Source organism: Molossus molossus, unplaced genomic scaffold, assembly GCF_014108415.1.
Source record: "Molossus molossus isolate mMolMol1 unplaced genomic scaffold, mMolMol1.p scaffold_m16_p_4, whole genome shotgun sequence".
In the NCBI taxonomy this organism is placed as follows: Eukaryota; Metazoa; Chordata; class Mammalia; order Chiroptera; family Molossidae; genus Molossus; species Molossus molossus.
The window spans coordinates 3,215,367-3,232,520 of record NW_023425377.1 but is presented as its reverse complement, the minus strand read 5'-3'; the positions used below and the strand labels follow the sequence as shown (position 1 = coordinate 3,232,520).

The window sequence follows — 17,154 nt, the reverse complement described above, 5'->3', positions numbered from 1 at the left end:
CCCTGCGGCTGTGGCACCCGGGCTTGGCCGCTCCGGACCCGCGCGGCCCAAGGTCCGAAGGAAGGCCAGAGGCGCGGGGGCGTGGCCTTCGGGGGCGGGGCGAGCCTCTGGCCGCGGCGGCGCCCTTCCGCGCCCGCGGGCCGAGCCGCCAGGTGGCGCCCTCCCGAGAGCGCGGCCCTCGCCGCGGAACGTGCTTGGCCCCTGCGGGCCGCCGTCGCCGCGCTCGGCATTCCCCCGCCGTTCCCCTCCGCGGCGTCGGGCTCCCGCGGCTCTCGGTGGTGCCGCCGTCGCACACCTGGGTTTCCTGCTGGCCGGCCGCACGGATGGCCCCCTGACCGAGCCCGAGCGGGGAGCGGCGGGCGGGCGGGCGCCGCGGCCCAGGCCCTGCTCGGCGGGCGGCGTGCGGGTCGCGGCCTCTTTGTCTCCAGGGCGGCGGGCGCGGCGGCGGGGCTCGGGGCGGAAGTCCCGCCGCGCTCCTGGAGCCCCGGGCCGCAGCGGCCGCGCCATGAGCGACATCCGCCACTCGCTGCTGCGCCGCGACGCGCTGAGCGCCGCCAAGGAGGTGCTGTACCACCTGGACATCTACTTCAGCAGCCAGCTGCAGAGCGCGCCGCTGCCCATCGTGGACAAGGGCCCGGTGGAGCTGCTGGAGGAGTTCGTGTACCAGGTGCCCAAGGAGCGCGGCGCGCAGCCCAAGGTGCGCGGGCAGGGCGGCCGGCGGGTGATCGCTGCGGAGCCGCACACGCCTGCTGGAGTGTGAGGCCGGGCACAGGCGCCTCCCGGCCGGGCTCCCTTCTTGCCCTTGGTGTTGCCCCTCCAGCGGCAGCCCCAGCTCTACCCCCTCGAGTCCTGAGCTTCGCTCAGCGGCGAGCCTGCTTTGCCGGGCGAGTGACAGCCATGCCTCGGTGGTCTGAAAGGAAGACACTTGAAAGACCTCCGTGGGCATTCTGAGCCCCCGGGATAGTGCATAATGATGTATCATAACATTTCCTGGGATTAACAGTAGAGATCTCCTTCCTGGCACCTGGGTTTTCGAGGGGTGAAACGTTCCCTGGGGAAAATAGCGTATTTTTCTTGATTTCTTCCTGTATGAGTTCATATGCATGTTAAAACTAAATTTCTCTTCGCTTCTCCTGGATTTGTTTTGTAGAGATTGAATTCACTCCAGGAGCTCCAACTTCTTGAAATCATGTGCAATTATTTCCAGGAGCAAACCAAGGACTCTGTCCGGCAGATTATTTTCTCATCCCTTTTCAGCCCCCAAGGGAACAAAGCCGATGACAGTCGGATGAGCTTGTTGGGAAAACTGGTCTCCATGGCAGTGGCTGTGTGTCGAATCCCAGTGTTGGAGTGTGCAGCCTCCTGGCTTCAGGTACTTCTCTAGTAAATGGCTTTTTCCTGAATCTCTAAAGAGCTTAGTGTCAGGAATTTTCAGTTAATTGGATTTTGAGAGGCCTTGGCCATGTAGTTATCTCCTTGATGTCACTACAGTGTATGCTGCTGCACAGACCTATGTTTGTATACAGGTAACAACCATTCTTGAGGAAACGGTAGTTTGTGATGGTAAATTAATTTTAAAAAGAAAAGCTCTATTTTCAGAACAAGTGAAAAAAAATTATTTTTCTTAGTTGAGAATGATAGGTAGGATTTTGAAACAATTGTGCATGCAGCCTCAGTGATAGGATTTGCTTTTTGTTTTTTAAGATCACTACATGTCAAATTTTGGCGTGTTGGCTTGTTTTCTATACAGTTAGGTGTGAGTTGTTTTGCCTTGTTCCAGGATGATATTCAAAAGTGAATGGCTGGTCTAACAAAGGGCATAACAGCTTTCTAGAGTGTTTATATATATCAAAGGAAAAATGTATATTTACAGTAGGTACTGTGGTATTTTGGAAGATTCGTTTTATTTTTCTTTTTTGTTTCTCAGAAGCTTTGAAACTGATAATCCAGTTAGAGTAATTATTAACTGAAAATTTTTTTTTTTTTTTTTTTTATCCTCACCTGAGGACATTTTTCTATTTTTTGTTCAGGTAGAGTGGGAGGGGGAGAGAGGAAGAGAGAGAGAAACATCGATGTGAAAGAAACACATCGAGTGGCTGCCACCTGCACGACCAACCAGGGCCGGGGACAAACTGCAACCGAGGTACATGCCCTTAGCGGGAACGAACCCGGGTCTCTCAGGACCGCAGGCCGACGCTCTAACCGCTGAGCCAAACCGGCCAGGGCTTAACTGAAAATTTTGATTAATAGTCTCAGCTATGTTAACAGAATTGACTGCATTCAGTTTCACAAACCTGTTCATTCTCAAGTTCTTGAAATCATTTTTAAAACTTTATTTAAATGTTTTTCTTTTAACTCTCACCCAAGGATATGTTGTTGTATTTTTTTTTTCCTCACCAGAGGATATTTTTCTATTTATCATTAGCTAGAGTGGGACTGAGGAAGAGAGAGAGAAACATCGATGTGATAGAGCCACATTGACTGGTTGCCTCCTGCATTACCCGACTGGGACCGGGGATTAACCGCAACCGAGGTATGTGCCCTTGGCCAGAATTGAACCCATGACTCATTGGTCTGCAGGCCCGATGCTCTAACCGCTGAGCCAAACTGGCCAGGGCCAAGGATATGTTTTTATTGATATTTTTTTAGAGAGAGGAAGGGAGAGACAGAAAAAAATATCAGTATGAAAGAGAAACATCAATCGTTGCACCTCGACTGGGGATTGGACCTAAAACGTAGGTATGTGCCTGACCGGGAATCAAACTCACAACCTTTTGGTGTATGGGATGATGCTCCCACCAACTGACCCACCCAGCTAGGACATCTTATAATTTTTTTTATCCTTGAAATTTGGCTAGCAAGCCCTGACTGGGTGGCTCAGTTGGTTCAAGTGTCATCTCCATACACCAAGGTTGTGGGTTTGATCCCCATTTGGGCCACATACAAGAATCAACCAATGAATGCATAAATGAGTGGGACAGCAAATCAATATTTTTGTCCCTCCCCCCAAAATCAATAATGATAAAAAAAAATATGGCTAGAAAAAGATAACATTGTTCTTTGTGGTACACAGGTAAATCTCAGTGTAATCTATGCCTTTATTCTCACCAGTATGATTTCTGAGACATCTGAATTGAGTGTGTGTTGTTGTTTTTAACAACATGGTTACCTCTGTCCCTTGGCAGCCTAGTGAAGTCAAGTTTAGTGTCGTGTAACTCGCATGATTTTCCATCTGTCTCTCATGATGCAGTTACTCTGGCAGAATGAGAGCAGATGTGAACAACAGGACTGGTCTTAGTGGTCTGGGTCAGGGTTTGCCACGGGGGTGAGGAATGGCAGAGATGGCTGGTTTGGTGTTGTGGGCAGAGTTCAGTCTGAACGGGCAATCTGGCCTGCTGTCTCCTTGCAGTTTCCCCGGGAGGCCACCTTGGGGCCCTGGCGTCCCGAGCAGCTGCTGAACGTGGCAGTAGTTACAGATCGGCATCTGAGTGAGAAGGAAAAAGGCCAGGGAGTGTGGCGATGTAGGACCTGAAAGTATTATGGACCCTGTAAGAGGATAGACCCGGGAGGGAAGTGGAGAGAATCCTGTGGCAGGTCACAAACGCTCCTGAAGCTCTTTAAAAGGTGGCCGCTGTTAACTTTTACCAGTGGAGTCTCCGCTGCAGCGTTACAGAAGTCGGAAAGGGTCTTTCCTACGTCAGCTTCGGAGCAAGGGCGAGCAGGCCTTTTTTGTAAGGGCAAGATCGTAGTTACATATGGGGTGTCCCAAAACAACATATACACAAAAAAGGTGTAATTATAAAGCCAGTGTTTATTAACATACATTTTATTTTCAAATTGTAATGGAATCCACAACCACTCTGTATACATTTTTGGGGGATACCCTGTATTTTAGGTTTTGCGGGTCCTATCGTGTCTGTAAGAACTGGTCAGCTCTGCCCTAGACATGCAGTGATAGGCTTAGACGATAGGCAGGCATGTGAGCGGGGCAGTGCAGTAAAACTGCGTTCACAAACAGGTGGGGGATGGATTTGGTCTGTGGGCTTGAGTTTGCCAAGCCCTGTGTCAGAGCAAGCTGTTAACCGCCTGGAGGGTTCTGCCAGTGCTGGTGTCTCCACCAGACAGATGTGCATAGCTGCTTGTCGCTAGCTCACGACACCTGTGCTTACACGGACTGTGGCTTCTTTGCAGCGGACGCCTGTGGTCTACTGTGTGAGGCTGGCCAGGGCCCTCGTGGATGACTACTGCTGCCTGGTGCCAGGCTCCGTGCAGACGCTGAAGCAGATATTCAGCGCCAGCCCTCGCTTCTGCTGCCAGTTCATCACTTCCGTCACTGCGCTTTACGACCTGTCGTCAGGTAACCGCCGAACAGGTTGTTGCCACTTTTGTTGCCACTAACACCCAGGTAGAAAAGTGTTCAGTGAGCGTTTTGGTGTTTTGGCTTTTTTTTTTCCCCTCTGAAGTGTGTGTTGTATTTTAGGTTAAAAGCTAAAGGAATGGGCCACCTGGACTTCTGAAATTTGCTAACAGGGAGCTTTCTTTAGTGATTTCCTTCCGTTGCCTGGTTCAGAATGGTCCAAGTGGCAGACAGCTCAAAAAATTAGGGTCTGGTGTCTGGGAAAGATGTGGCTTTCACCATAGGCTTGTTTTTCTTTTTTTTTTTTATCCTCACCCGAGGACATTTTTCCATTTTTTGTACAGATAGAGTGGGAGGGAGAGAGAGGGAGAGAGAGAGAGAGAGAGAGAAACATCGATGTGAAAGGGACACATCGAGTGGCTGCCACCCGCACGACCAACCAGGGCCGGGGACAAACTGCAACCGAGGTACGTGCCCTTAGCGGGAACCGAACCCGGGTCTCTCCGGACCACAGGCCAACGCTCTAACCGCTGAGCCAAACTGGCCAGGGCAGGCTTGTTTTTCTTAATCCTCACCCGAGGATATTTTTCTCTTTATCTTCAGATAGAGTGGGAAGGAGGAGGGGGGAGAGAGAGAGAGAGAGAGAAACATCAATGTGAAAGAGACACATCGAGTGGTTGCCTCCCGCATGACTCCAACCAGGGCCAGGGATGAACTGCAACTGAGGTACGTGCCCTTGACTGGAATTGAACCTGCGACTCCTTGGTCCTTGGTCCGACACTAACCACTGTGATAACCGGCCAGGGCAGACTTGTTATTTTTTTGATTCCTTCTTATTTTGATACATTTAAAAACTTCAGGAAAGTTGCAAGACTGTTACAACAAACACTCCTGTAGCCCACCTAGGTTCACCAAGGACAGCGTTTGCCGAACGTGCTGTTTCTTGCCCTTCCTTCCTCCTTGTCCACACACACTCACAGATATTTTCCCCCTGATCTTTTGAGTTTGTTGCCAGTGTTAAGCACTTAAGCGTGGATTTCCTAAGGACAAGACCATTCTCTTTCATAACCATGGTGTCATTATCACACCTAAGAAATTAAATATTGAGGGAATGCTATTGATTATCTCACACATAGCCTATATTCAGATTCCCCTGATTGGCTCTTGTATAGCCTCCCCTCCCTCCTTCAGGGATCAGGAGATGTCAGCATTCGGCTCAGCGATCATACATTGTACAGGGCTATTATGTCACTTTAGTCTTTAAATCTAGAACAGTTCCCAACATTTAAAAATATGTCTTAAGCCCTGGCCAGTTTGGCTCAGTGATTGGAGCATTGGCCTGCGGACCAGAGAGTCCTGGGTTCAGTTCCCGCTAGGGGCACGTACCAACAAAAATAAAATACAATAACATGTCTTGTGACATTGATTTTTTAAAGAGCTCAAGCCTGTTGTTTTGCAGACTGTCCCTCAGTTTGGATTTCTCTGAGGATTTCCTATGAAAAGATTCGAGTGAGCCCTGGCTGGTTTGGCTCAGCGGTTAGAGCATCAGCCTGCGGTCCAGAGAGACCCGGGTTCGGTTCCTGCTAAGGACGCGGGCCTCGGTTGCGGTTTGTCCCCAGCCCTGGTTGGGTCGTGCGGGTGGCAACCATTCGATGTGTCCCTTTCATGCCAATGTTTCTCCCTCTCCCCCTCCCACTCTATCTGAACAAAAAATGGAAAAATGTCCTCGGGTGAGGATAAAAAAAAAGAAAAGATTCGAGTGAAACATTTTTGGCAACAAGACTCCCTCTTGGTGCTGTGTCCTCGGTGCATCGCACCGGGAGGCGTGCACTCAGGTCTGCTCGTGGCGATGTTTTTGAGACTCCCTTAGCAGGATGCCAGAAGAGGGCCTCAGGTGGCCATTAGATGGCATTTGCCTTCAGCTGGGAGAAGCCCTTGTCCCTGTCCAGCAGCAACAGAGCCCTGGTCAGATCACTTTATGCAGATTCCCAATAAAGGAAACTGATAGCAGCTGCCCAGCTCTGGTTGAACTGGGGCAGGGGTGTGGCCCTTGTTTTCCACACGGGCAGTTAGGGCCTCGCCCTGGTGAGCAGCTTTCTCTGCAGAGCTGTTCAACACCTGCTTTTCTGTTTCAGGTTCCTGCTCTGCCTTCAGGTCTTGCCCTCAGAGGGTTGACAGTTTCCTTTTTTTTTTTAAGTATGTTTTTATTGATTTGAGAGAGAGAGAGGCAGGAAGAAGGAGAGAGAAACATTGATCAGCCGCCTCCTGCACACCCCCTACTGGGGATTGAGCCTGCAACCCAGGCATGTGCCCCGACCGGAAATCAAACCAGTGACCTTTTGGTGCATGGATGACATTCAACCAACTGAGCCACACCAGCCAGGACAACAGTCTCATTCTTATCCCGACCTGGTAGCTAATAGCTGTTAGTAGCTGGGAACAGTATTCAGGCCTTTTGCTTTCCAATAGGAAAGATTTAGTAAAACGTAGCTTACAGCATCGTATTGCTCTTTCAGTCTTCAGTTATTCTAGACCACTGAAGACAGAAATTGGCCTTAGCATTGGGAATGGGTTAGTTAACACATGGAAGAAGAAATCATGTTCGGGAAATACCACTAACATTCTTGAAGTGGATGTGGGACGAGAAGTTTTTCTCTCAGGCAGTCTGATACAACAGTGATTGCTTTTAAGCCACTTGATTGACGTGTGATCTCATAGGAAAAGCTGTACGTAGTTAGTGGGTACAACTTGATGGGTTTGGAGTAACAGGGATCACCAGGCACACAGCAGCCCGAGAAGGGGCTGGGCCTGGAGGCTGCTGTCAGTATGCTGCTGCTGCTGCTCTTGGGCGCTCCTGGTGACAGGAGAGCATTCCTGGGAGTCTGAGCCAGAACCACACCCAGGGAGCCGCTCCCTGAACCCAGCAGGACCTCCTGTGGCCTGAATGGGCTCTGAGTAGGATGGTTGTAGGGATTATTGACTCTCGAGTACACGCTCGTGTACACACATGGCACACATGCACACCCTGCCTTCAGGTTCTTGGAGGTGCCTCAGCTTAGATATAGAGGGAGTGGAATGCCAGAGAAGTGGGCGTTTGGTGTTTCCCAGACACGTGTCTCGGGGGGGATTGGGGACCAGACACAGGATCACCCACTGTTTATTTTGCCATGTAAGGATCACAGACAGCTGCTTCCTGCTGTTACCATCATTTCAGCAGAAGGGTTGGGTGCAGTGGTTTAACACCCAAACAACAGGCAGAATCTCGGTGTCTCCTGAGAAAGAGCACTCAGGAACCTTTCACCGACGTGTCTCCCTCACCCCACACTTTCCCTTGTCATGCTTGGCCCTGGCCGGGGCTCTATCATGAGCTGCGGGGCGCACAGCCCCAGAGACGGGAGGCTGGGGACCTCTCCCGTGCACAGCCACCTAAGGGTATTGCGTGCTGATCCCAGAAAGGGCCGTGGAGCCTCGTGGTTAGGAGCCGGGCCACCTGGCGTTAGGTCTGGGCCCACCATATGCTTTTTTTTTTATAGCATGTTTTTATTGATTTTTTTTTTTTTTAGAAAGAGAGGAAGAGAGAGCTAGAAACATAGTGCACCTCCCCTTTTGGGGATTGAGCCCACAGTTGGGGCATGTGCCCTGGCAGGGAATCAGACCAGAACCTGGCAGTTGACACTAGTCCACTGAGCCACACTGGTCGGCCTGCCACATATTTGATGAGTCTCGGGAAAATGACTTTACGTCACTGAGCCTGTTTCCTCTGGGGTTGTTTGAGGGTTAAATGTGTTAGTCTGTAAAGGAATCAGACCAGTACCTGGAATGTAGTAAGCCCAAAAAGAATGTCAACACATGTATTTATTATTGTTGTTGTCTGTTTAGGCTGTAGAATGTACCCGTTCTAGGGTCACAGGAAATCAGGCTGTTGCTTAGACAAGGGTTCCAGGTTTGGGGCTGGGGTGGCCCTTGGCAGCTGACAGATCATTGACAACGCCAGGCTGTTCCCTGAAGGCCACCAGAACTGTCATGTACCCTGGAGGAGACACCAAACACAGAAATGAAACCTACGCCCAAGGGGAGGGGATGAAGTGTGGTGATAGTTTTACATGTAAGAAGTTTGGAATTTTATTTAAAATGACACGTAGGCCCTGGCCGGTTTGGCTCAGCGGTTAGAGCGTCGGCCTGCGGTCCGAAGAAACCCGGGTTCGGTTCCCGCTAAGGGCACGTACTTCGGTTGCAGTTTGTGCCCAGCCCTGGTTGGTCATGCGGGTGGCAGCCACTCGATGTGTCCCTTTCACGTCGATGTTTCTCTCTCTCTCCCTCCCACTCTATCTGTACAAAAATTGGAAAAATGTCCTCGGGTGAGGATAAAAAAAAAAAAAAAATGACACGTAGGATGAACTTTCAGGTCATGGTGGAGTTCTAGGAGTTGTTGTGTTAACAAGTATTTCTTGAGCCTTCCCTTGGCCAGACAGTCCTGTCACCGGGGATATAACACTGAGGAAGGCGAGAGTCCCAGCCCTCAGGAGGGGATATTCTGGGGAATGAGACAGAAAATAGATGAGGAAAGAAGTAGATAATCGGGCTGTCAGGTGGTAAGTACTGCGAGTTTAGGTGGTCCATCTCCCCATCGCCCACTTCTGTCACGGGCGCTGGAAGCCCCCTGACTTAACGGTGTCTTTGCAGATGACCTCATCCCACCGCTGGACTTGCTTGAAGTGATTGTCACCTGGATTTTTGAGGACTCAAGGTTGATTCTCATCACTTTTTTAAATACTCCGATTGCAGCCAATCTCCCAATAGGATTTTTAGAACTCACCCCGCTCACTGGACTGATTCGCTGGTGTGTGAAGGCCCCTCTGGCTTATAAAAGAAAAAAGAAGCCTTCCTTATCCAATGGCCACGTCACCACCAAAGCTGCCCAGGACTCGGGAGGGATGGACAGAGACTCCCACCTCTTGTACTCAAAACTGCATCTCAGCATCCTGCAGGTGCTCATGGTGCTCCAGGTGCACCTAACCGAGAAGAATCTCTACGGGCGCCTGGGGCTGATCCTGTTTGACCACATGGTCCCGCTGGTAGAGGAGATCAACAGACTGGCAGATGAACTGAACCCCCTCAATGCCTCCCAGGAGATCGAGCTCTCTCTGGACCGCCTCGCACAGGCTTTGCAGGTGGCCATGGCCTCCGGAGCCCTGCTGTGCACAAGAGGTGGGTGCCTTCCTGCCTCCGCCTTCCGGGATGGGGGGTGGGGACACACCACCATCCATCCCAAAGGAAACGGGTTCCTGGACCAGTATGGCCTTCTGCCTCTTTTAAGACTTCTTCCTGTTAGTGACCCTGGGAAGTAGGAGGAGTCTCAGGACACACCCAGGCAGAGCACTGTGACCATGACGTCGCTGTGTCTCCTGACCACCGATGCCCAGGACTGGGACGCCTCGGGAGGTGTGAAAGCTTAGTATCTTTCCTCCTAGGGAATCTTTTCTTTTCTCGTAGTCCTTTATTTATTGAGGCGTAATTGACATGCAGTAAAATGCATAGGTTCAAATGCATAAACATTCCCATCACCTGTTTTGAGGGTTCCTTACATTCTCCTGCATTTTAGTGTTTGCTCCCAGGAGAATAAGCTTGTGCTGATGGCACACCTGTGTTTGCCTTTTTATTTTTTTTAATTGATTTTAGAGAAAGAGGAGGGGGGAGAGAGAGAAACATCAGTGTGAGAAAAACATCAATAGGTTTCCCTGAATGGGGGTTACCCCAACTTAGGTATATGCCCTGACTGGGAATCGAACCCGCAACCTTTTGGTGTATGGGGCGACACTCCAGTCAACTGAGCCACACCAGCGAGGGTTGTGTTTGCCTTTGAACTGTTGGCTCCCAGCAGCTGCTCGTGGCCCCAAGCCATGGTCACTGGTGATGGGTTTCTCTCTTATCACGCTGAGCTCTTAAAGCCTTTGGTGACGATCTGCTCAGTTAGAGCCCTGCCTTAGGGCCCTTTGCCAGCTTTTGACAAATTGCCGATAGAGCTGCCCCTTCCCTAAGTGGTATATTTTATTTTATTAGGGCCCAGTTTATTAAAGCAAAAACTTTAAAAAAAGAGAATAGTCTTGGCTGGTTTGGCTCAGCGGTGAGAGCGTTGCCTTGCGGACCAAAGGGTGGGAGGGTCAATTCGTGGGTTCGGTTCCAGTCAAGGGCACGTGCATGGGTTGCAGGTTTGATCCCCAGCCCCAGTCAGGGTTCTGCAGGGGGCAACCAATCAATGTGTCTCTCTCCCATTGATATTTCTCTCTCTCTCTCCCTCCCTCCCTCCTTTCCACTCTATCTGAAATCAATGGAAAGGTATTCTTGGGTGAGGATTTTTAAAAAAGAAAAGAAAGAATACAGTTTCTACATGATTCTAGGAAAACTTAGTATCAGACAGTAGCACTGTCTCACTGACACTCTCGAAAAGACATCAGTGACCATTTCATCTTGTGTTCTCCACTCCGTCCCTTAATTGTGTATCTTCTTGATTTCAGATGATCTGAGAACCCTGTGCTCCAGGCTGCCTCATAATAAGTAAGTGCTCTCTTAAGACTTCTAGTTGGGTGGGGGTTGCAGGTGGGTGCAAGGCAGGGTGGACCCCTGTCTTGGTGTGCAGGGCCCAGAGCTTCTGTGTATAAGGAGCTCCTTAAGGACTGATAATAAGCGGGGTACAGATTTGATGGCGTGACCCATTTGAGAGGAAGGCCTGGTAGGGGGTAAATCAAAGATTTACTGGAGTCAAGGAAAGAAACCAGTATCAACTTAGGGTGTGATGCTCACTGTGTGCTTGTGCGTACATAGGTTTTGTGGTGACATTGGTGCACAATGTTGGTGACGTGAGTTGCACAGCCATTTGGGAAATACTGCAGAGCCGCAGCCCTGGGGCACCGTGTCGCCCAGGCTGGCGCGTTAGCATCGTTGGGACATTGACCGGTGCTGGGCACGGTTCTGTCTGGTTTGTTGTGATGTTTGGGCCGTCTCTGCCTGTCTGCCTGTCTCTGAGCCTCAGCTGACCCCCTTGTAAAATGGGGGCACTGATTCACCTGCCTCTTGGGGTTGTAGTGAGGATTAAGCTGGGTCACACTTATACATTTCTCAGCATAGTCTATGGCGTAAGGGGCTCTCCATAAAGGGTAGTTATTGTCGTGATTCGGGGAAGCAGTGATGATGGTGGTGGAAAGGAGCTGTGGTCACACAGCTTCTGGGAAGTATTCCAGCCCTGCTACTTTCCGTCTTTGTGCCTGCAGGCAAGTTCCTTATCTCCCACTGCCTCCTTTTCTCTGTAAAGGCAGAAAATAGCGGTACCTGCCTCATGGCCTCTGCCTCCTCCCCATCCTGTTGTAGGAGTCTTGTGAGCATCAAATGAGTAAATACACAGAAAGCACTTGAAACAGTACTTGTTATGTAGCCAAGTGTCTAAGAAGTGTTAGCTGCTGTCACTTTTACTATTACTTCCATAATTTAGGAATTCTACATAACCTAATTAATTTCAGTGACTAAGAAGCAAAAGGCTATGTGTACAAAAATATTTCATGCAAACACTGTATTAGCAAAAACTTGAAAGCAACCTAACTATCCTGCAGGCAGGGATACTTAGTAAGTTTGTAGTGTTACATGAGGATAGAACATTGTATCCATTAAAAGTAGTCACTGGCAACTGGCTGTGGGAAATTAGTAAGTTTGTAGTGTTACATGGTAGAACATTGTTTCTGCCAGAAGTATTCGTTGTGGCAACTGGCTGTGGGAAATTAGTAAGTTTGTAGTGTTACATTGTAGAACATTGTTTCCGCCAGAAGTATTCATTGTGGCAACTGGCTGTGGAGGTGTGTACTGGAGGCAGAACTCCCACGCAGGGCTTACAGAAATGAAACAACCCAGGTACCGAGGTTTGTTGGTTGACATTCTTTTTTCATATGATTGCATTGTTTTTTAAAAAATATGTTTACTTATTTCAGCCCTGGCCAGTTTGGCTCAGTGGTTAGAGCATTGGCCTACGGTCCGGAGAGACCCGGGTTCGGTTCCCGCTAAGGGCACGTGCCTCTGTTGCAGTTTGTCCCCGGCCCTGGTTGGCCGTGCGGTTGGCAGCCACTCGATGTGTCCCTTTCACGTCGATGTTTCTCTCTCTGTTCCTCTCTCCCTCTCCCACTCTACCTGAACAAAAAATGGAAAAATGTCCTCGGGTGAGGATTAAAATATATATATATATATATATATGTATATATATATATATATTTACTTATTTTAAAATTTATTTTAGAGAGGAAGGAAAAGGGAGAGAAAGAGAGAGAGAAACATTGATGTGAGAGAGAAATATTGATCGGTTGCCTCCTGTAGGGGCCACATCTGGGGATTGAACCTGCAACCTGGGTATGTGCCCTGACTGGGAATCGACCCTTCGACCCTTCAGTGCACAGGACAGTGCTCCAACCAGCTGAGCCACACTGATGAGGGCCACATTGGTCTTTAGCAGGGGTGGTAAGGCCCAAGGGCTGGAGTTGGCCGGCAGTGTGGACAGAGGATGAACGAACAGCGCCGTGTGTGCCAGGGCCAGCGAGTCTGGGCAGGGATTGGAGGCTGATACAGAAATGTACGTGATTTGAGGCCAAAAGATCGGCCAGATGCTAATTCATGAGCTACCAGTGAGACAGCTGCAGCCTGGGCACCGTCACCCTCCCGTGTGCCTGGGGGACTCCGTGTCCACTGTGCGGGGGAAGCTCAGTCAGGTCCGGGTAGATATGGAAATTGAGAAGGTGGAGCACAGTAGTTCCTGGCAGGACAAAATGGCCCCGCTTGAGGTTTCTCCATGGTGTGGACAGCTTGTCCAGAGGGCTGCCTTGCCCCCGGAGCCCACACTTCTTTCTTCTGGGCTCCAAGAAAATGCCCTGTCATCTGAGGACGTTAATGGATGCGGGGACCTTTACCCCTCTTACAATAATCCCTTTGTAACATTTCCCTTCTCTGTACACAGCTTTTTTTTTTTTTTTTTTAAGGTTTATTGTTTTCAGGGCCTTAAAATAATGATAGGCTATATATGCTTTGTCATCTGAGTGCCTAACTAGTGCCAGTGGGGACCCCTCTGGGACATTTAACAGCCCCGGCTGGGCCCTGCTTCTGCTGATGTGCCGTCCGAACCCCAGCATCCGGGGCAGCCTGGCCCTGAGGTGGGGAAGGAGAGAGGAAGGTCACTTGGAATACGTCTTTGCTTTCTGATTGTCTCTTTTGTGTTAACTGTCTTTCCAACTAGACTGGAAACTTCTTGAAACCTCGCTGTCTCTGGCAGGGTGTGAAGGAGGTCCAAACTCATGTCCTGAATTTGGCCTCTGTCATTCTCCCCCTTAGGTGTACTCTCTTGTTTATCTCGGTTGAGTTTCCTACGTAGAGCCACAGAAAAGTGACGCAAATGGAAAGGGGCCCCGAAGAGCTTCAGGCCACCGAAAGGCACCCGCTTTCTGCCTACTTGGGTGGGAGTGTCCGAGGGTCAGACTGCAGAAGAGCCAGCCCCTCTCTCAGAGAGGTCACAGGCCGACAGTAGTCAGGGTCCACCCAAAGGCACTGTCGCTGGGGCCAGCAGGACAGTGGCAGGGTAGCGCCCTGAGACAAGGAAGCTGAGAGGTGTGAACGGGACCTGGCAGCTGGGAATTGGTGTGGAGAGAGGGGCATGGACACGGGAACCCGGGAGCCAGCTGGAGCTGAGGCCAGGCTGGGAGGAGGCCTCTGTCCTGGAGGGGGCGCTCCTGAGAAGGTGTTCGGCTGGGGCTGACCTGGAGCTGAGGCCGGGCTGGGAGGAGGCCTCTGTCCTGGAGGGGGCGCTCCTGAGAAGGTGTTCGGCTGGGGCTGACCTGGAGCTGCGAGCAGGGTGGGGCTGAGGCCTGGGAAAGAGAGGTTAGGAATCTCTGTTGCGGGTGCTGGGCTGGCAGAGTGGAGTCAGGAAGGTGAACTAGGAAGAGGAACCCTTTAAGGGGTTTCCGAAGGGACCAGACTGGAAAGGACGCTGAGTTCAGGACGGCAGAGGATTCCTGGGACGGAGGCTACTGACACCTGAGCCAGAGCGAGGAGAGCACGGGCTGGACGAGGTGCTCCGCACCTGGGCGTGGGGTCACGGAGGGTGGAAGGGAGTTGCAGTGGGAAGGGTGGGTACAGAGACCCAGGTATGTTGAAGGAGGGGCGTGCGTATGGGTGGGAGGGGATGCGCCCGAGGCCTGGGAACCTGTTACCCAGGACAGAAGGAGCAAGTGGCCGAACGGAGCTCCTCGGGCAGGAGGGGCAGGGAGTGGGCCCCTGAAGGTGGGTCAGGCTGGGCCTGGCCTGTCCAGGACTCTGGGTGTTGTGTGGCTTTACTGAGAATTCAGTTCGGTCTGTCATTAAGAATGACTGAGGAAAGTGCCTGCTTGCCGCGTGTCTCAGCCCCGCCTCCCCTAAGTGCGGATGGGTGAGGCCGAAACGGGTGCTGGCCTGCAGCCTTGCCCAGGCCCCGAGGTTGCTTTGTGGACTGCAGCCCTCCACCAGGGTCCTGTGGGCCTGCCGCCCCTGCTGGGACACCTGCAGCTTCCTCAGGCTCCTTCCTCCAGTGTCGCCTTGTCCCCTGGAGGATCCTGGCTTTCCTCAGTCCTGGCCCCTCCTTTCTCCTCTGCCCTCCCAGGCTACGTCCATCCACCTCCTCCTGTCCCTGCCCAGCCACAGGCCACCCTCCCTGTTCTCAGTTTCCCCGTCTAGTGCGTCTGTCGGCTCGCGAGTGAGGTCCTGCACATGTCCAGGCCTTCTGTCCTGTCTCCCATGACGCCAAGCCCAGGGAACAGAGCCGGCTTGATGCCACGTGTAGGTGACTGTCACCAGTGGCGCCTGTGTCTGACCCTTCTCCTTGTGTTTGCAGCCTGCTGCAGCTGGTGATCTCGGGCCCCGTGCAGCAGTCGCCACACACCGCGCTGCCCCCCGGCTTCTACCCGCACATCCACACGCCCCCGCTGGGCTACGGGGCCGTGCCTGCCCACCCCGCCGCCCACCCCGCCCTGCCCACACACCCCGGGCACACCTTCCTCTCGGGAATGACGTTTCCGTTCAGGCCCATCCGCTAGGCCTGCCCGCCTGCTGCCGCGTGGCACTGTGCCTTCTGCGCGGGTGGAGGGCCTTGCAGAGCGGGGGGCGACCCCACAGAAGAGGACCTTCGGGAGGCAGCCGGGAGGCCCCTCCTCACCAGCCTGGCTGTCTTGGGGCAGAAGTTTTGTGATGTCACAGGCCTGGTGCCTCCTACCTGGTCACATTCGGGAGCGCCCAGTCCGGGTAGAAGAGGAAGTGTCCTGCCCTCCGCAGAGCGATGTGGGCATCTTCAGAAGGTGCCGCTCCTGAGAGCCTGTTGTCTCGTGTGTCGTTTCAGATGCACACGCTCTGAGCCTGTGCTGCTGGGGACACGGGTGTGCGAGGCGGCATTTGCACGTCCACTTGTCTGCTTCTCTCCTTGCGAAGAGATGTGTCCCTGCACGAACGCAGGTCACCCCAGCTCTGCGAGCTCCCGTGAAGCCTGTGCTGTCGACAGCGCGTGGCGGTTCAAGGGAGCCCGTGGGGATCGCCGTCACCAAGGCAGGGAGCGTCTGTTCCGCTGGGGTCTCTAAAGTTTCTTTCACATGTTCAAATAAATCTTTTCTAAACAGTTTCATAGACTTTATGGCATGTATTGTAAGAACTTACTAAGTGTGAGCTGCAGTGGCTTCCTCCCCAGGCTCTGTGGTCATAGGGAGAGGACTGGATACGTTTTAGCTGCTCTTTCGACAGAAACACCACAAACGGAGGCCCCGCCTGCGCAGGGCGAGGGGCTCCAGGGCGTCGGCTGCTCCCGGTCTGTTTGCTGCCGGTGCAGTTCTTTCCCTCGGGTACAAAGCAGCCCTCAGGAGTGTCCCAGCACCCACTGGAAGGTGTGCGCTTTCAGTTCTCACTTATCCGTTTGGGGAGAAAGAATGACACCAGTAACCACGAGCTCCCCTAGGCCGAAACCGAGGAGTGAGACACGGTCACGGCACACGGTGAGCACCGATGACTAAGGACTCACGGGGACGAGATTTAACCTGGGGTTGGTTTGCCCTTCTGCCGGCTGAGGCCATGACCTGGAAGGTGGGAGCAAACCAGACTGCCTGAGCACTTCTCGTGTGTGTCCGTCCGCTTCAGGTCTGGAGTTGAAGGGTCCCTGCAGGTAAGGGTGCAGGTGCAGTGCGAGGCCTCGGTCGGCCAGGACCTGAGCACAGGTCTTTCCAGGGCCCCAGGGCTCAGCTCCCACAGCCACCGCCGGTGTGAGGACCAGCCTGAGAATGACGCCTGTCTGGAGCCTGTTTTTCAAGTGCTTTCGAATGTGCACATCAGTGGTTTTCAGTAAATTTACAGAGTTTTGCAGCCATCAGTACTATCTACTTTAAAACACTTCACCAGCACCCGGGCTGGTTTGGCACAGCGGTTAGAACATCGGCCTGTGGACCAAAGAGTTGCCGGTTCGATTCCAGCCAGGGGCACGTACCTTGGTTGTGGTTCATCCCCGGCCCCTGGTTGGGGTCATGCAACCAGTCGATGTGTCTCTCTCACGTCCATGTTTCTCTCTCCCACTCTATCTGAAGATCAGGGGAAAACTATCCTTGGGTGAGGATTCAAAACAAAAACAAAAAACATTTCGTCATCCCCCAGAGAAACCCCCACACTCATTAACAGTCACTACCCCTCTCCTCCGAGCCCCTGGCAACCGCTGGTCTACTTGCTGTCTCTGGATTTGCCGCCTCTGGCCACTTCGTGCAAACAGC

At 52.1% G+C, this 17,154-nt stretch overlaps 1 protein-coding gene across 2 annotated transcripts; it reads left to right on the top strand.

Annotated features, from left to right (window-relative positions):
* Window positions 1-234: 234 nt before the first annotated feature.
* On the top strand, window positions 235-16,023 carry CUNH7orf26 (chromosome unknown C7orf26 homolog). 2 transcript variants are annotated; one of them, XM_036241707.1, is made up of 6 exons: window positions 235-697; window positions 1,151-1,372; window positions 4,192-4,357; window positions 9,041-9,565; window positions 10,873-10,912; window positions 15,750-16,023. In XM_036241707.1, exons 1-6 carry the CDS (start codon window positions 506-508, stop codon window positions 15,982-15,984), a joined length of 1,380 nt encoding a protein of 459 aa, XP_036097600.1. In that variant the 5' UTR covers window positions 235-505; the 3' UTR covers window positions 15,985-16,023. The 2 variants fall into 2 exon arrangements, with proteins under 2 accessions (XP_036097600.1, XP_036097601.1); XM_036241708.1 differs by having other exon boundaries at window positions 15,249-15,857.
* The last annotated feature ends 1,131 nt before the right edge of the window (window positions 16,024-17,154 follow it).